General features: G+C 51.5%; 3 protein-coding genes across 4 annotated transcripts in view; 2 read left to right on the top strand and 1 right to left on the bottom strand.

The window, feature by feature from the left end:
- Positions 1-3,000: 3,000 nt before the first annotated feature.
- Positions 3,001-9,206, top strand: Jmjd7 (jumonji domain containing 7). 2 transcript variants are annotated; one of them, XR_007343823.1, is made up of 9 exons: positions 3,001-4,017; positions 4,094-4,347; positions 4,672-4,728; positions 5,222-5,317; positions 5,561-5,637; positions 5,865-6,024; positions 6,150-6,248; positions 8,847-8,919; positions 9,165-9,206. XR_007343823.1 is itself a non-coding variant. In XM_015480786.2 (7 exons), the coding sequence occupies exons 1-7, from the start codon at positions 3,782-3,784 to the stop codon at positions 6,236-6,238; spliced, it is 969 nt and encodes a 322-aa protein (XP_015336272.1). In that variant the 5' UTR covers positions 3,002-3,781; the 3' UTR covers positions 6,239-6,662. The 2 variants fall into 2 exon arrangements, 1 of the variants encoding a protein (XP_015336272.1); XM_015480786.2 differs by lacking the exons at positions 8,847-8,919; positions 9,165-9,206 and having other exon boundaries at positions 3,002-4,017; positions 6,150-6,662.
- Pla2g4b (phospholipase A2 group IVB) lies at positions 6,857-17,316 on the top strand. Its single transcript, XM_015480784.2, has 20 exons — positions 6,857-7,717; positions 8,847-8,919; positions 9,165-9,301; positions 9,446-9,577; positions 9,970-10,010; positions 10,176-10,218; positions 10,494-10,548; positions 11,005-11,135; positions 11,395-11,478; positions 11,750-11,787; positions 12,782-12,917; positions 13,752-13,888; positions 14,165-14,387; positions 14,522-14,639; positions 14,926-15,063; positions 15,225-15,329; positions 15,493-15,672; positions 15,983-16,149; positions 16,395-16,581; positions 16,686-17,316. Exons 1-20 carry the CDS (start codon positions 7,709-7,711, stop codon positions 16,904-16,906), a joined length of 2,355 nt encoding a protein of 784 aa, XP_015336270.1. The 5' UTR covers positions 6,857-7,708; the 3' UTR covers positions 16,907-17,316.
- Positions 17,317-18,740: 1,424 nt separating this feature from the next.
- Positions 18,741-18,971, bottom strand: part of Sptbn5 (spectrin beta, non-erythrocytic 5) — a 48,573-nt gene continuing 48,342 nt past the window's right edge. The window contains 1 exon segment of the mRNA XM_048793061.1: positions 18,741-18,879. Within this exon segment, the coding sequence (XP_048649018.1) occupies positions 18,771-18,879 (109 nt within the window). The 3' untranslated portion in view covers positions 18,741-18,770.

Below are 18,971 nucleotides of genomic sequence, written 5' to 3'. Positions count from 1 at the left end.
GAGGGGTCCCGGGGACCGCCGACACCTCGCACCCCTGCGCGAGAGTGGTTGGCACCCCCGCTAGGCTCGCTCTAGTCACGGCCCCTCCCCCAGCCGGCCGGTGGGTCGCGGTCGCACGCGCTGTGGCTTTATGGAGTGTGTGTTTTCGTTATTTCAAGGCCTGGTGGTGTTGTGCTGGGTTCCCAGGGTCAGTCTGTGCTTAATAAATCTGGGCAGTGCATTGTTGCTCTTCCCGTAAAGAAGTCTCATTTGTAACCTCAAATGTCCACAGGTGGTGGTGGGCTTCTGTCTCTGAACCCCTGCAGAAAGGAGACAGTCGTCTTTATTCAGAACAGACTCCTCCAAGCTGTGGGCAGTGCAAAGTTTTGGGAGAATTGTAGACAGCTGTTCAAGTGATCCTGGTTCTTACCCTTACTGTTTTTTTTTTTTTTTCCTTTCCCCTTTCCTCTCTTCCTCTAGTCCTTCCTCATCACCCGCACCCCGCAACCTCCTGGCTTTTTAAATTTTTCTTCTTTCTGTTTTTATTATATACTTGTTTGTATCAGTACTGGGGATTGAACTCAAGGACACTCTACCAGTGAGCCCCTTTTATTTTGAAATAGGGTCTCACTAAGTTATCCAGGCTGGCCTTGATCTTGCCATCCTCCTGCCTCAGCCTCCTGAGTTACTGGGATTACATGCCTGTACCACCAGGCCTGTTTTTAAATGATTTTTCTTTTTTCTCTCCTTCCTTATTTCTTATTTATTTTTAATGATTTTGTATCACTGACCAGCAACACAGGCACCTGACCTGAGTATTTAATGTAAATAAAATAAGCTTCCCACTGTCAGCCCCACTTTGCATTCTTCCAGGAAGATTCTTTTTAAATCCATGCACACAGGACTGTACCCTTTTAAAAACTTTTCTGCATTGTGCATCCTGGAAGTCATTCCACATCTATCTCATTCATCTGTGAAACGGTGAAATTCACTGAAGCAGCCCACTATTGATAGGCATGTCAGTCATTTTTAGTCTATTGTTTTCAATAATTCTACAGCTAATACTTGAGTTTTCATTTAATATATTCTTTAAGCACCTCCATGTGCTAGGTTCTGTTTAGTATATTGCGGTACATCATTGCACGAATAAAACAAGCTCTTAGAGCTTACATTCTAAGTGAGGTGACAGACAACCGCACTGAACATGTAAATCATGAAGTTGGTTAGAAGACAAGTGCAGGGCCAGCAGCTCCTTAGGTGGGAGAGTGCTTGGTGCATTCAGGGAACAGTGTCTGGAGCAGTTTTTGTGCACAAGTGCAAATACTTTTTAAATAAATAAATAAATAGTTTTTGTGCACAAGTGCAAATACTTTTTAAATAAATAAATAAATATATATATATATTTAGTTGTAGATGGACACAATATCTGTATTTTATTTACTTTTATGTGGTGTTGAGGATTGAACCCAGTGCCCCATGTATGCAAGGCACGCACTCTATCACTGAGCTACAACCCCAGCCCTGTGCAAATACTTTTGTTGGTTAAATTCTTAGAACTGTTGGGTCAAAGGAATTGTTTGGATCCCTTTGAAATTCTCTCTCTGAAGCCCCAGGAGAGAAAAATAGCCATTCTCTAAAGGAATGATAAGCAAGGAAATCTGATACAATTGTTAAAAATCCAAAGGATGAAAAGAAAAAGGCAGTTTCCACATGTTTTATGAATCCCATGACTCGGTGGGGTAGCTTAGTGGTAGAGTGCTTGCCTGGCATGAATGAGGCCTTAGTTCAATTCCCAGAACAGCAGAGGCAAAAAGGAATAAAGCCTAATGAGTACAACAGGGAGATGTACTAGCCTCAGCCCATCTCCCAGGGTAACTGCTTGGGAGATGGCAGAGCCCATCTTGTCCCTACCCAGGAAAAATAAACACACATGCCAGATTTTTCATTTTCAGTTTTCTTGGGCCCACCAAGGTCTTCCCATTCAGTTTCAGTTTCTGATCTTAAGACATTTGCTTTCTTACTGATTGCAAGGTAAGGATTACTGGCATAAAGACATAGCATGAGAGGTGGAGTATGACCTTAGAGGTGAAAATGAATGACATGGTCATTGGAGCAGGTTGTAGTAACCACTGATTGGGGCCAAGGAGGAGGAAAGCGAAGCCCTATGCTCTTGTAAAAATCTGGAGAAAGGCATTTAGTCTGAGTGAGCAGCAGGAACAAAGTGTGGTACTGCCTGAGTAGAGGGTGTGTGGTAAGGGGAAGGCAGGAGTCAGGAGCAAATCAAACTGGAAAAATAGGTTGGGCCTAATGATGGAACACCTTGAATGCAGATTATGCTGTAATGAATAGTGGTAAGCCATCAAAGGATTCTTTACTAGGGGCGTGAGGAGTTCAGATTGTATTTTCAAATGACTGGGCCAGATAATGGATACTCTGAGGGGGAGTAGAGTTAGGCCAGAAAAAACAGTTGAATGGTTTGATGATTCCCTGCAGAAATCATTCAGCCAAGATATTGGAGACTTTCATTCAACTGTTAAGCAAATATTTACTGAGCACCTGCCATATGCTAGGTACTGTTCTAGGGATGTATCGGTGAACAAGACAAACTACCTTATGTAGCTTCAGTCTTTCGAGGGAGACAGACCAATAAACAATTTTAAATAAGTGAAATATATAGCATGTCAATTGGTGATAAACACTAAGAAGAAAAAATAAGGGATTTAAGAATTGGGAATGGATTGCAATTTTAGAGTGGACAACCTAGCAACTCAGGGTGCTGAGGCAGGAGGATTGCAAGTTGAAGGCCAGCCTTGTCAACTGAGTGAGACCCTGTCTAAAAGAGCAGGATTGGGGGGTGTAGCTCAGTGATGGAGCAGGTGCTTAGCATGCCATGAGGCCCTGGGTTCAATCCCCAGTACCCCACCCTACACACACACACACAAAAGAATAAATAAATAAAAATAAACCAGGATACACCTCAGTGGTGGAGCACTTCCAAGTTGAATCCTTAGTACTGCAAAAAAAAAAAAAAAAAAGAAAAGTGCTCAGGGAAGGAATCCTCAATATTGTAATTTTTTAACGAGGACCCAAAGTAGCAGAGGAAAGAAAGAGATAGTGGCTTTGAGAAATAGTAGGATGACAGGAGCAACTAAGGGTGAGTCATAAATAATAGATTGCATTTAAGGGTGATGTAGGACCACTGTAGACGTCCAAACAGGTGGCACATTGCGTAAGCTGCTCAAATATACATGGTGGCCCTGGGCATCTAAGGATGATGCTGCTGTTCAGTGAGACCCAAAACACAGTTTAGCCTCTATTTCATCTGGTATCTTTTCACCCCAGGTAGATTGTAAGCTGCTTGAGATGATTATTGGATCATCCTTTGATATCCACACTGACCAGGCCAAGTGTGAGCACATTCCAGGTGCTCAGATGTGTCACTTTTGAAGGGGTCTTTCTAGAGCCTCACCCCCAGCCCAGCCATGGCCTTGGGCCTTGTCCCTAGTCATTCTAGACCTCCCACCACCAATTCTGTGGCTCCATTTCCAAATGGATGCTGTAAGATTTGCCCTCCTTATGGGAAAGCCAAGGGTCTACTGTATAAAGCCAATACATGGACCCATGTAGGATTTAGGTCATAGGCTGAGCAGCAGCCCATGGTGGCCCATCTTGGTGTGTGTTACTTTATGCTTTCTCACTTCAACTTCTCACTCTTCTATTCCTGGTTGTCTAGGGTCCTATGGTCACCAGTGGGCATGGCTTAGTGACATAGTATGGTATATTCCTAGGGAGGGTATTTCTTATGCAGGAAATGGGACAAAGACTGAGTGCTGCTGCCTTCAGCCTCCCCACCACCACCACCCGCCTTTCCCTCTTTTTCTCAGAGCTCAGTGTGCCTCTTGATGTGCCTTACCTGGATGAGCCCCCTACTCCACTCCACTTCTATCGGGACTGGGTGTGCCCCAACAGGCCATGCATTATTCGAAATGCCCTGAAGCACTGGTCAGCTCTCCAGAAGTGGTCCCTCCCCTACTTAAGGTGGGAGCCTCCCTGGGGTGGTGGATGGGCAGTGATTACTGACAACTGGGCATGAGCTGAGTATCCATTCCTCCAGAGCCACAGTGGGTTCCACAGAGGTGAGTGTGGCTGTGACTCCAGACGGTTATGCAGATGCAGTGCGAGGGGACCGCTTTGTAATGCCTGCTGAGCGCCGCCTGCCCCTCAGCTATGTACTGGATGTGCTGGAGGGCCAGGCCCAACACCCAGGAGTCCTCTATGTGCAGAAGCAGTGTTCCAACCTGCCCACTGAGCTGCCCCAACTGCTGTCTGATCTGGAGCCTCATGTACCCTGGGCCTCTGAGGCACTGGGTGAGTGAAGGCAGGTGGGGAAGGGGGATGCAAGGTGATCTCTGACCAGGAGGCAGGGCAGGGAATCTGGGAAGGAAGGGATCAGTCTGCTTGTTCATTCTCTCCCTTTGCTTTTTATTTGGTCCACACACTTGGGCCTGTGTGGTCAGGTGCTACCCACCTGCCTTCCTCAGGCCTTGACTTCATATTAGATGAATAAGGAAGCACTCCCAACTTCTTCCTCTTCTCCTTGAGATTTCTTCACTCCCACCCAGCTTTTTGCCTAGTATCCCTGTGTGTTGGCCCAGCTAGCATGTCCTTCCTAACTTGCCATCTGCCCCACAGGAAAGATGCCTGATGCTGTGAACTTCTGGCTGGGGGAGGCAGCTGCAGTGACATCCTGTAGGTGTTGGGGAACAAGCTGGAGGGGCAGAGGAAGGGAAGATGAGTTCCGGTGAGGAAGGTTGGGCTGGACTGAAGATAGGCTGGCTGTTCTTTCACATTTCCCTTGGGGTTCTAGACTCCGGCACCACAAAAGGTCTCCCCTGACAGCTGAGTTGGGTAGCTACCCATGGTATTGAGACCAAAGTGCACCATTTTTTTTCCTGTTGATCCCTAGAAGCTCTCTGAAGGCCAACTAGGTCAGGAGGGAATTTAGGAGAAATCTGATGGCACCACTTCCCCTCTTGGTGGAGGTGAGCCCAGGGCCTGACCAGATCTGTTCCCTGGTGTGCTGAGTTCTGCAATGTCCACCAGCATCCTTGGTGTCTCCTTGAGCCAGATGACCCTTTATGATCTCTTCCTTTTGCCATAGGCAGTCTTGAGCTTCAGGGTTGAGGTGGTTGGCTCCCCTCTGTCCTCCAACCTCACCTCCAGGCTTTACTTACATTGACAGTGCACAAGGACCACTATGAGAACCTGTACTGTGTGGTCTCAGGGGAGAAACACTTTCTGTTACATCCACCCAGTGACCGGCCCTTCATCCCTTACGGTAGGGGACATGGCCTGGAGGGGGCTTTGGGGGAACAGGTGGCCTGCGGTGGAGGGAGGACAGCAAGATCCCGGGGCAGGCTGGTGCCTAGGCCTGAAACATGACCACAGGTCTAAAGTGCACCAGGACTCCCAACCCTCTGGACCCTGTACCTAGGGAACATGTGTGCTGGCTGGGGTAGGGAGGAACTGGCAAGCTGTGGGTCACTTGAGGTTCCCCACAACCTTCTCCCTTGGGCTTTAGAACTGTACACACCTGCAACCTACCAACTAACTGAAGAGGGTACCTTTAAGATGGTGGATGAAGAAGCCATGGAGAAGGTGTCTGTTCTGTTCCTGGGTTCTGGGGAGGGGAAGGAGCAAGAACCTGAGCCCCAGAGGATAAGCACAAAAGGTCTGGGGAGGTGATACCTTGCTCTGAAAACTTGTAAGTATGGGGCTTTTCCATGCTAAGTAGAGCAGGGTTCATGGTATTCAGCTTGGGAAGGGACAGAGCTGGAGGACCTGGAACTTTGGGGCCTGTTTCCTGGAAACTGCTGTGTCCCTAGGTGCCCTGGATCCCACTAGACCCACTGGCTCCAGACTTGACCCAGTACCCCAGTTACAGTCAGGCACAGGCCCTCCGCTGTACTGTGCGGGCTGGTGAGCTGCTCTACCTGCCATCTCTATGGTTCCACCATGTCCAGCAGTCCCATGGCTGCATTGCTGGTGAGGAACACACAGGCCACCCAAGGGAAAGCCCTGTCAAGGCCCAGTAGGGCATCTTTGGGAGAGGCTGGGGGCTCGGGATTAAAAGAGGGACCCTCATGTTCAGATCTCTGTTCTCCCCACAGTGAACTTCTGGTATGACATGGAATATGACCTCAAGTACAGTTATTTCCAGCTGCTCGACTCCCTAACTAAGGCTGTAGTCCTTGACTGATGTACCACTGGTGAATACTGCTAAGGACATCTTGAGGGAGAGGTTGAGCCCCTCCTAGGCTGCTGGCTTAATTCTAGAGACCACCTGGAGTTTAAGTACTTGTCTGCTGCTCAGGGTCCAGCTTAATTTGGAATCAGCCTTGGATGATCTTGGGATATGATCTTGGGATGTGATTAGGAGATGCCAGGCAGGTTTGAGTGAGCGTGCCCAGGAAGTTGCCACACAGATGAGGAGGAGTGGGGATCAGGTCCTACAGCACCTTTTACCAGTGTTGAGACTCTGGGCAAGTCACCACCTGTTGGCATTGGTGTCCTGGCTGTAAACTGGAGATAATAATGGTTCTACCGCACAGGGATGGAGATGATATCTGTAAGGTCCAGCATGGACCAGCACAAAGGAAGTGGTCAATAAAAGGTAGCTGTGAGTCATTTGTTCTGATACTCCCTGTCACAGTAGTTCCTGTGGCCCAATGAGGGCTTGAGGGTTTAGGTGAAAATTTCAGGGTAACCCTGACTGGGGCTGTGGGCCAGATCCAGGCATGGGAAGCTGTTTGCTACCCAGACCCCTTGTCTGTGACAGCCTATGCAGTCCCTCAATGAGAAAAATGGACTGACCTCAGTCTTGTAACTGCCTGACTGGGCCCTCCTTGGCTGAAGGCCTCTAATGCTATTCGCAGGTTTATCCTGGCCTGGTTTGCTCTTGTCCCCTGGCTCCATGGCTGCAGGTGGGATCTCTTGTCCTAGGGTAACCTCTATTCTACAACAAGCACTGGCGGGAAGGGACAAAAACCCTACCCCTCCTGGGACATCCCTCTGAGGAAAGATTTGGTTTCCACACTCAGCCTCCCTCTGCACCCATCTGAAGAGCAGGAATGTCAACCTACCAGCCTTATCCCCGGCCACCCAACTCCAAGGGTGGAGGCAATCCAGACATGGCTTTGAAGGGCTATTTTATGTGACAGCCACACCCCCTGCCAGTTGTGATGGAGCCTGGGGTACTCCTCTCAGATTGGCAAAGGGCTCCAGTCAGGACTGGGCATTCCTGTCTTACTGGCGCTGGGATGTTGCGCAATACCCTGCTGCTGAAGATGCTCAACTCCTCTGTTCACCACTGCTGTGGGACCCACTGTCTGCCTTCCTTCTGCTCAACACCTGACAGCACCTCTCCCGGAGCTCCCTCCTATAAGTCAGGGCTGACTGGGGCAGGCCCAGATGGTGATGGCTGCAGAGTGGGACCTCGGGGAACCAGGGCTGACACAAGAGGGTGTCAGTGGCTCTGGGACATGCTTAAGGTGCCTCATTTCCTGGACAGGTGGTGGGTGTGGGCCTTGGGTGGAATGAAAGAGGCATATGGGAGGGGCTGGGGAGGTGCTCGGGGCTAGCTAGAGCACCCTGTCTCTGGGTTAAAAGCTGGAAGTCCTTGGTCCTGTGGCTGCTGCCTCATCATTCCTGCTCCTGAGAACTTGGCCTCATGGCTCTGGTAAGGCCTTCCAGGGCACTGGGCCCTCACTTCAAACCCAGATCCCCATCCAGGGTCTGATTATTGCTGTTTCTTAGAGAAGCTGTGGTCTTCTTGAGGTTTAGCAAGGAATATTTGCTGGTTGCAAGATGAGACCAGTTAGTAGTAGCCAGGGGAGAAGCAGTGACCTGGGTGAGGGACTACCCCAAGTTCTTTCTGTCCTGGAAATGGCTCCAGGTTGACCACAGGGAATTGGGTCTTGGGAACTCAAAGGCTCCCAGCTGCTGTCCTGGGGCCCCAGAAGGAAGTGGCTGCTTGATGCTCCTTCTGACTCAATTGCTTGGGATGCGAGAGCCCCAGGGCTGCCACAGGTGGATGAGCTTCCCCATCTCTGATCCTGACCTTGGTAGCTTCTTGGACTTGATCTGTCAGCACCCTTCCAGAGGCAGAACTGAAAATCAGCGGGAAGTACTAGTTGGCACAGGCTTTCTCTGCCCTGGCTACTTTATAAACCCGAACCAAGGAGTGTGTTTGGAGGGAGCTCTCTGGAGACCATCATAGAGCAGAGAGCCCATTTCCAGAATGGGGTGGACAGTATAGGAAATGGCTCATCCATGATGTCCAAGGCCCTGACATACCCCTTCATCTCCCTTGATAGCTTACATCCCAATCTGCCCGAGACCAGACTCAAAGCTGCTTAGCTGGGGTGTGTGGTGAGGCTGTGGGATGGAAAGACTGAAGGATGCTGTATTTAGGATATAGAAGTACCTGTGTATGGGGCTTAAATTGGAACTAGCCTGGTAACTAGATCTCCCCCAGGCAAGCGGCTATGTCTCCATGCCTCAGTTTCTTTATGGATTGATCCTAATAGGGCCCCTGCATAGGGTAGTCATGTGACAAATGAGTTCATGTATATAGAACCCTTGGCACAGAGCTGGACACAGCATTATATAGATGTGGGCAGATGTCAGCAAGGAGATACCATATCTCCTATGGAATCAGAAGTCTGAAGGGGTGGAGGGTGGGCCTGAGCCTGATCCTTTTGGTTCAGGATTAGGCCTCGAGGGACTGCCCCAGCTTCCCCTATGGACGTTGACATTGTTGGCCTCATCTACCTGCAGTAAACCTGTCCCCTTTCCCTCCTCTGTAGGCAAAGGTGCCTGGCACCTGCCTGCTTACTGTGCGTGTCCTGCAGGCCCATGGTCTGCCTTCCAAGGACTTAGGTGAGTGTGCTGTTCCCCTGGCCCTGTGCTGGGCCAAGGAAAGTGGAGAGTACTACAGCTGGCTTCAGTGGGCAGTGTCAGTGGGAAGAGATAGGAGGAGGGGTCCTGGAATAGAGTGCTGGGAGAAGATTCTGAGTAGATGGTGGCAGTGGGGCCACCCATTAGACATGAGTGATGGAGACTCTGGTGGCTGGGCTGGGAAGGGCTGTTGGTCATCACTGCGCACTTGTTCATCCTCCCTGCAGTGACCCCCTCTGATTGCTATGTGACTCTGTGGCTGCCCACGGCCTCCAGCCACAGGTTTCAGACACGCACGGTCAAGAACAGCAGAAACCCCATCTGGAATCAGAGCTTTCACTTCCGAATCCACAGCCAGCTCAAGGTGGCCAGGCATCAAATCCAGCCCTACTCACCATCCCCTTGAAGCCACTGCTACCTGTCCTCTCCCAGGCCCTCATTGCCTGCCCTACCCCCTTTCCCATCTTACCCTCCTTTCTGCAGTCTTCTTACTCTGTTTCCTTTCCAGAATATCATGGAATTAAAAGTCTTTGACCAGGACCTGTTGACCAAAGATGACCCAGTGTTGTCAGTGCTATTTGATGTGGGGACCCTGCAGCCTGGGGAGTTTAGACACCAGAACTTCTCGCTGAGCTCACAGGCAAGGCTGTACTCAAGGCAGCAGGGGCTCCCCAACCTGGGAAAGGGGATACTTTGGAGAGTAGCTGGCCCAGGTATCTGTCACATCCCAGAGGCCTCTGCCAATTAGGAGTGACTTTTCATCAAGGAGCAGACCTTCCTCATCCTTTCTTGCCTTCTGAACCAAAGAACAGCTTTCTTGGAACAGCCAAAGGAATGTGGACACAGTAGCCTGGAGAGGGACAATGGCCCTTCCCTCAGACCCCTTCCTTCACCTTTACTTCAGCATCCCTAGCTGGTGTCTGGGTTGGAATCTACACACACACACACACACACACACACACACACACACACACACAAATACACACACACCGCTCTTCTCATTCTTTCTAACTTGCTTCTCTATCTCCCCAGGGTGAGGAGCGGCTAGAAGTTGAGTTTCAACTGCAGAGCCTGTGAGTTGGGCCATGGGGCAGTCCCAGGTGGGAATGGAATGCTTCCTTCTGGGAATGACAGTGCCACCCAGAGCTGGCGCCGTTCCCTGGTGGAGAAGTGGTGCCCAGGACTCTAGGGGGTGAGAACCTGGGTTCTTGCAAAGGGTCACTGGGGGCTCTTTCCAGGACAGACTGTGTGGAGCAGCTTATCAGCAATGGCATCCTGGTGGTGAGTCAGGAATGGTGCTTGGGGGGTGACTAGGGGTCCCCAGGTTCCCTCATGCCATCTTCTTGTTCTTCATACCCATGGCTGCCTGGGTTAGAGTAAGCTGGTTGGGGAGCTTTGGGGTGTTAGTGCCTTGAGGGAGTACAATCTCAAGCAAATGCTAGGTAACTGGGAGCCAAGGTAATGAAGTGCTGAAGAGGAGGAGGCAGGGTGCTAGGAGGGTGGGGTCCTCAAGCAGGGGTGTCGATGATAGCTGAGGAGCTCTCTTAACAACGCAGGCCCGGGAGCTCTCCTGCTTGCATGTTCAGCTGGAAAAGACTGGGGACCAGAAGGGTGAGTTCCCAACCTACTGGGATAGTCCCTCCACCTTTTTGTTTGTTTGTTTAGTTGTAGGTGGACACAATGTCTTTATTTATTTATTTTTATGTGGTGCTAAGAATCGAACTCAGTGCCTCGTGCATGCTAGGCAAGCACTTTGCCACTGAGCCACAACCCTAGCCCCAAGTCCCTCCACCTTTATTCCTTATCTTCCTCCTTTCTAAGGGGAAGGCACTAGCTGTCTTCAGTTCCCAAAGGCAGGAATAAGGGCTAGAGAATAAGTCTGTGCTGGGGCTTCACAGGAGCCAAGATTTTCCACCTAGCATTCAGAGTGTGGTGTGGGCTCCAACATCCAACCTGGACCAACCAACCCTCCATTTCAGAGAGAAGGAAATGCCCTCCAGGAATAGTGAGAGATGCCTTGGGCAGAGATCCTAGCACTGTCCTCTCTGCTCTATTTCCTGTTTCCAGGGTCAGAGACCAGAGTTCAGCTTGTAGTTCCAGGGGCCTGTGAGGGACTTCAGGAGGCCTCTGTGGGCACTGGCTCTTTCTGTTTCCATTTCCCAGCCTGCTGGGAGCAGGAACTGAACATCCATCTACAGGTAATGGCCTCATTCCCAGGAGCTGGGTCCCCAAGGCCACCCTCACTCCCTCCGCACCTCCTCCCAGCCTGACCTCTGCTTGCCTGTACCCCACTTCCTTTACCCTTCTCCCTGACAGAGGCAGGCAGGCCCCTGGGTAGAGTGTATGGGGTTCCTGTTCCCCTCCCTCCTATTCCTTTTTTGCTGCCAAGGGGAGTTGGTGGGGTTCTTGCTGACAGGGAGGGTAAAGGATTCATGGGTTTTCTCTGTTCCCCTACAGAATGACCCTCAGGAACAACTGAAGGTGCCACTACAGACCCTGCCCACTGACCAGTTGGTGAGACTCATCTTTCCCACATCACAGGTACTGGTCACCCAGAGAAGGAAAGCTCAAGGTATAGACTGGGCTGGCACTGACCCCAGCCCTTTCCTTAAAGGGAGAGGCCTGCTTCTATAGCTACTTTTCTCCTCAGGCTGTGCACTGAACAAGTGCTAGGGCCAGGCTTTGGGTAAGAGGGTGGCCTCTATGGAGTTGGTTGGGGGCCTGAGGGTGTATGGGGCTATCTAGGGCCCGGTGAGAGGAAGGGCCGAACAGAGGTGGCCAAGCTTTGTGATGGGGTTTTCATGGTTTCCAGGAACCCTTACTGAGGGTGGAACTGAAGAAAGAAGAAGGGTGAGAGGCCTGGCTGGGGCTTGGGAAAGCAATCAGGTAGGGGTGGTGAAGGTTGGGCCTCTGGCCTGCAGAAGTGACAGGGAGAGGTGGGGAGCTTGCAGCACAGTTGCACCTCTGGGCACCGCTTCCCTCACATGTAGAGCACAAAGTGCCAGAGGAAGCCTCAAAAAGCTTATTTTCTTAACTGTTTTTTCATTTGTTTCTGCTCTAGTTTGAGGGGTGCCAGTGCCTGACACTGGGCCCTGGATAAATAAATGTTTGGCTAAAAAACAGGTGGGGAGGTGAGGATAGTAGCAGGGCTTGAGGCACAGAGAAGGCAATGAAAATGAAACAGGAAGTTGTGCTGTTTGGGTGGGAGCCATTGTGGATGGACCTTAAATGCCTTCTTTTTTTAAAATTTTATTTAAAATGTTTTTTTTTAAACTTCCTTGAAAAATATTTTTAGTTATAGAGGAATACAATAACTTTATTTTACCTATTTGTTTTTATGTAGTGCTGAGGATTGAACTCAGTGCCTCACATGTGCTAGTCAAGCTCTCTACCACTGAGCCACAACCCCAGCCCCTTAAATGCCTTCTTAGGAGGAGTTGCCATCAGCCCTCTCTGTCTTGGGAAGTAACTTCTCACCATGAGAGGAGGAGGGCATTGGACCTTCTTTCATGCCCCCTCTATTGTCATTTTTGGAATTGGTGGGTAATAGAGAGAAGATGAGCCTTGGAAGTGGGATTCACAGTTTCAGGTCCCTGCATCGGGGGCCTGAGTGGCCCCTTCAGTCCCTGTATTCCCAGGCTCATGTGAATGTCCATGTGTGGGTCTGGGCCCCTCAACTCCCTGTCACACTTCACAATGTCAGGCTTCTGAGCACACAGGAGTGGTGGTGTGCATTGAGGAACGGGGAATCTTGAGAGTTTAGTGGCTATGTTGAGGCAAGCCCAGCATTCCCTTTTTCTGGGGTGGTTGGGAGCTGCCTCACAGACTTTTCCTCCTCTTCCAGCCCACGAGAGCTGGCCGTGCGTCTGGGCTGCAGGCCCTGTGCAGAGGAGCAGGCCTTCTTGAACAGGAGGAAGCAGGTGGTAGCTGGGGCCCTGAAGCAGGCCCTGCAGCTGGACAGAGACCTGCGAGAGGATGAGGTATGGGTCTGGGCAAGATTTGGTTGGGGCAGCCCTGGGCTTGCTTGGGCCCTGGGTTGAACACAGATTGTTTGTTTATAAGGAGCCCAGAGCTGGTGCCAACCTACATCTGTGGCTGCCGCCTGCCCTGCCCTGTTTCCTCTTGCGTGATGCAGTCAGGGGCTGTAAGTGCAGTGTTTTGCATGAAGCACTTGGAGCTCTCTGGCAGGAACTTCCCCACTGGGCTGGCTTTCTTCTCTTTGTTTCTTGGTCTTTACCCTGGTCCAGGTTTTTGGAATAGGTCCCATCTAACTGATTAGTGACAAGATAGCTAGTATAAGGATGGCCCCCTGGCATGGGTGGTCCCATGGGTCTGGGTCATCTAGTGGGGGAATGACTCTAGCAAATAGAGGGAGACTTTGGAGTTTGTATTGAGGCTTCCAGAAAGTGATACCAGAAACTTAGGGGCTGGGGGAGAAATGAGGCCTGGCATCTGTCAGGCCTTGACCCCTCACAACTGGAGAAGCCCAGCCCTCAGGAGGCCCTCTCTGAATCAGAGCTGGCCCAAGTCCCCCCGTCACATATTGACTGGTCTTAGTTGTGAAGCAAGCTGAATGATTCCTTGATCTGTTTTCTTTTTCTTTTTTATTTTTAATATTTATTTTTTAGTTTTAGGTGGACACAATATCTTTATTTTATTTTTTTTATGAGGTGTTGAGGATCAAACCCAGTGCCTCACACATGCCAGGCGAGCACGCTCCCACTTGAGCCACATCCCCAGCCCCTTGACCTGTTTTCTTGCATGGCTTTTTCCATCCCTCAGGCCTTTCCAAGCCTGACTGTCCTCTCTTCTAGATCCCAGTGGTAGCTGTTATGGCCACTGGAGGAGGGATCCGGGCAATGACTTCCCTGTATGGGCAGCTGGCTGCTCTGAAGGAGCTGGGCCTCTTGGATTGCGTCTCTTACATCACAGGGGCCTCAGGCTCCACCTGGTGAGCTGGTAGCAAGTTGAGTGCTGGAGCCTGTGTGTGGCTGGTTGTATTGTGGGAGGGAGTGCTGGTGGTAAGGGGCTCCTAGGACCCAGAGGCTCTGAGCAAACTGGAAGGGCTGGGAAAACGCATGTGCTAGGGAGAAATATGCTCCCAGGCTCTCTTAAAGGTGCCTGCCAGAGGTACCTGTTGTCCTAGAAGAGAAAGTTTAAGGCATGTGAAGTCTGGATGGGATCCTTAAGTGACATCCCCCCTCCCCTGGGCTTTGACTTTTCTCAGGGCCTTGGCCAACCTCTATGAAGACCCAGAATGGTCTCAGAAGGACCTGGCAGGGCCCACCGAGTTGCTGAAGACCCAGGTGACGAAGAGCAAGCTGAGTGTGCTGGCTCCCAGCCGGCTGCAGTGGTATCAGCAGGAGCTAGCCGAGCGTGTCCGCCTGGGTCACCCAACCTGCTTCACCAACCTGTGGGCCCTCATTAATGAGGCGCTGCTGCATGATGAGGTGTTGGGGGTAGACCCTGGATGGGGTGCAAAGCCAGGGCAGGGTTCAGAACTTGAGCCTATCCCCTGGTAAAGGGTGGGAAGGGCTCCAGGCACCAGGGAGCTATAGGCTTAGTGCTGATCATCTTTCCCCAGCCTTGTGACCACAAACTCTCAGATCAAAGGGAAGCCCTGAGTCGTGGCCAGAATCCTCTGCCCATCTACTGTGCCCTCAACACTAAGGGGCAGAACCTGACAACCTTTGAATTTGCCGGTGAGTGGCCTCAGAGCTGAGATATATGCTCTTATGGATGGTGGGATAAGGGATAACCTGGCCTATAAGAGGTGGATCTTACACCCACATCTGCTGGCCATTTCCCAGAGACTGTCATCTTACTAGGCCTTTGGATGAAGCAAGGGCCTTAGGTTGTGTACTTAAAGTCACAGCAACAAGGTCTGAGCCTCCTAGTCACCAGGCTGTCCTCAAGTGAAATCCATAGTGGATGTATGGATGTCTGAAGGTCCCATGCCCTATGGCTGAGTGTATGGCCTCCTCACAGAGTGGTGCGAGTTCTCCCCCTATGAGGTCGGCTTCCCCAAGTATGGGGCCTTCATCCCCTCTGAGCTCTTCGGCTCTGAATTCTTCATGGGGCAGCTGGTGAAGCAGCTCCCAGAGTCCCGCATCTGCTACCTGGAAGGTGAGCAACATCTTCTCCACCCAGGCTGGAGAACTGGGTGGAGTGGGGAGAGTGGGTCTTCAGCCTGGCCAGCTCAGTCACTGGGAAGTTTCCTGGTCTAGGAGGGGCCATGAGGATTGTGATGGGGATAGGGGACTCTTCCCTTCATGTCCTTCTCTCAGGTATCTGGAGCAATCTGTATGCAGCCAGCCTCCAGGACAGTTTGTACTGGGCCTCAGAGCCCAGCCAGTTCTGGGACCGCTGGGCCCAGGATCGGGCCAGCCTGGGTAGGTGCTTGGGTTCCTTTATTGGATGCAAAGGGGCAGCCAGTTGGGGAAATGTTTGGGGCATGGTAGAGGTGGCTCTTGGGTCTTTGGGGGCCTCAACTGTTTCCCTCCAGGGTCATCACAGGGGCTGGGATAAAGGTTCCTCCCACCCCTGCCTGTATAGACAAGGAGCAGGTGCCCCATCTGAAGGTAGAAGAACCACCCACAAGAGCTGGCAGGATTGCTGAGTTTTTCACTGACCTTCTGACGAGGCGCCCACTTGCCCAGGCCACTCATAATTTCCTACATGGCCTCCATTTCCACAAGGACTATTTCCATCATCCTCACTTCTCCACCTGGAAAGGTATCTGCTTCTTTGCCCTGGTCTTAGGCATCAAGCCTGAGCCCTGTGGCACCCACTGTACTCTCGCCTTTCTTTCTCCTTGGCACCACACCCTTTGAGACCAGTGCCCTGGCTATGGGGTGCAGGGACTCCTTTCTTCTCTCCTTGGGTTGGAGGTTCAGGTTGTGGGGGTGCTTCTTTAGCAGGAGAGCAGGGGCCCAGGGACACAGTCTCTCCTCTTACCAGTGTCAAGACTTGTTGTCAGCCCTGAGGAGCCCTCAGAGTCAGTGACTGCTGCTGCTTCTCCTGCTCCATCCCCACACTTTTGCAGCTACCAAACTGGATGGGCTCCCCCATCAGCTGACACCCATGGAGCCCCACCTTTGCCTGCTGGATGTCGGCTACTTTGTCAATACTAGCTGCCCACCCCTCCTGCAGCCCACCCGGGATGTGGACCTCATCCTGTCACTGGACTACAATCTCCATGGAGCTTTTCAGGTTGGGAGTGGGGTGGGTGGGACTTCTTACAGGACTGGAAGGTTGGGGCAGGAGTGGGAAGTGGTGGGCCAACTCCAGCTGGGCCTGTCTTGGCCCCTGGCAAGATCCGCTTTGGAGTTCAGTAAATGTCTGGCCCAGCTTCCCTTAGGAGGCATGGCAGTGACACCATGTGGAATGGAACACAGACTATTAACTCCCCACTGTGGAGAACTTGCTTCTTCTGATGCCTTCTACCTGCCCTGCAGCAGCTGCAACTCTTGGGCCGGTTCTGCCAGGAGCAGGGGATCCCATTCCCACCCATCACACCCAGTCCAGAAGAACAGCACCAGCCTCAGGAGTGCCATGCCTTCTCTGACCCTGCCCAGCCTGAAGCCCCTGCTGTGCTGCACTTCCCTCTGGTCAATGACTCCTTCCAGGAATACTCAGCCCCTGGTAAGCCACTTTCCACCTGCATCCTTCCTGTCTCTCTTCAAGTGACCCTAGACTACCTCTCCAGAGCCCTTTCCCTCCCTGGCTAGGCTGCACTCTCTCCCCAGGGGTGCGGCGGACACCTGCAGAGAAGGCAGCTGGGGAGGTCAACCTCTCTCCTTCTGACTCCCCATACCACTACACAAAAGTGACCTACAGCCCAGCGGACACAGACAAGCTGCTTCACCTGACACATTACAATATCTGCAACAACCAGGAGCGGCTGCTGGAGGCCCTGCACCAGGCCGTGCATCGGCGGAGACAGAAGCAGCAACACAGACCTGAGTGATACCAGGGAGGTGTACTGGCTGGGCTCCCACCTGGTCCCTGCCAGCTTTGACTCTTTGAGCATCACCAAATGTTCTGGAGCTCTGGTGTCCATGCATAGCTCAACCAAAGTGTATTCTGAGGATCATCTAGAGGTGGCAATGAAGCCAGCAACGACTTTATCCACAGCATCCAGGCTAAAGCCTGTAAGCAGAGAGGCTGGACTCCCTTCCTCCTTCAGAAGGCTGGGAGTGAGGGGCCCAGCTCATTATAGCTGTAGTTAGGACCAGGGCTACCTTCTTTACAAAGGGGGATGGGATTTGGGGCTCAACATTTCCATGACAGCAGGGGGTAGAGATGGGGATAAAGTGGCCAAATGGACAGAGTAAAGTGGAGCACTTTATGTATTACAGCGGCTCTTGCAAATAGGAAGTACTGTCTGAAATTATCTGTCATCCCAGGCTCTTAGTTGCATATGGTCAGGACTGGCTTTAAAAGCAAATTGACACACCATCTCCCCAGGTACCTGGTGTAGTGAGCTCACCAGTGCAGATTCCCCTCAAGAAGCAGGGCATCTGCTTGGGTCACCCTTTCTAAGCAGAGTGGAGACCAGTGGAGTCCAGGGGTCACTAATGCTGTAGCCCTGGCCTTGCCTAGGTTAGCAGACTCCCAGGCTGTCCTCTTCACCCATGCAGGGATCTTGGGGTGAGGCCACAGTCCAGTTAAGGGGCTGTTTCTTGCCACATGGTAGGGGTTGCCAGACTTGGGATCAGATGAACCAAAAAGAGACTAGTAACAGTGAGGTAACTAGCAGCTTGTGATCATGATGGGATACATCTAAAAGGAACTGTCTATCCCAGAAGCAGCCAGGGTAGGGATGTCCTTGTGCTGATAGCTGTCACTGGTTCCCCAGATAGAGTCTTCACGTGGCACCTGGAGGTTTGGTATTGCCCTGGGGTTCACTTCAAGGCCCAGGCCTGTTGAAAGAAGAGAGAGAGAGATAGGGACTGGCCATCCCAGAATCTTCCCTGAGCAGTCATCAAGCTCTCTGACCTCTCTTGGAACACTCCTTCTAGAAGCTGTTTCTAGAAGCTGACAGGCAACAACAGTTTTATAGAAAGAATGGGAGGTAATTTCCTTGATTCTCGTGATCCAACTTGCTATAGCTGCCAGACCTGACCAAGTGACTCTCAGATCCTTCCCTAGGCATGTGTCTGGAGTCACAGAGCCGAAAAAAAATGGCTATCCTGGTAGTCCCAGAATTCACTGTGTCTAGGACAAGTCCCTTCAGCAACACATCATCTAAACTTGGAACCCATGGGCTCTGCTGGAGTACGAGTGGATAATTACACCAGAGACCATAGCCAGCTGCTTCCTGTTATAGGGCACATGGTTGTGTGTGACATACAGACTGATACTGGGCCTGGGGTCCCCTGTATGGAGGATTTCACACTGCTTTCTCCAATCTCTCTCCCATGATCTCCCAACTCAAGTGTCCTCTCCACTGGTTTGCAGGTGGGAAAGATGTGGGTAAGGTAGTTAAATATCAGAATTATGCTAGGATCTACAGGAGGCTGAGGACCTGCAAAAAAGAGTCGTGTGTTTCTCTGCCTCAACCTGCCATGCTCTCCTAGCCTTTGCATTTCTTGCCCTTGGTCTGTAATATCAGGGACATGCTGACATCTTGGCCCTTTGTTCCTAGGGAGCAGGGCTGGGAAGTCGGAGAGGATGGAGATATAGAGCAGGGTATGAGCAAGGGCAGATGGTTGGGCTATGCTGCAAATGAACACTATTGTTTGAAGAGGAAAGAAGGGGAGCTTTCTAGCAATGTGTAAGGGAAGCCTGGGATACCTCCTCCCTTGGGGCAGGCTGGAGCAGGAAAGGTCTTATACAGCCTCTGTGGCAGAGCTGGCCATCTGCTGGGTCTGGCCCAATGTGGAGGATGGGGCAGGCAGAGCCGAAGTGGAGTGAGGTTCTGGGAGGTGACAGTCATATCTGTGGGGAAAGAACCTTGTGGCTTGGGCTCTGCCATCACAACTGTGAATGGGGTTTGCACCCAGAGTAGGGGTGTAGGGCTTCCTATTTCC

The sequence above is a fragment of the Marmota marmota genome, unplaced genomic scaffold (assembly GCF_001458135.2).
Source record: "Marmota marmota marmota unplaced genomic scaffold, marMar, whole genome shotgun sequence".
Taxonomy (NCBI): Eukaryota; Metazoa; Chordata; class Mammalia; order Rodentia; family Sciuridae; genus Marmota; species Marmota marmota.
This window is presented reverse-complemented; position numbering and strand designations above follow the sequence as displayed.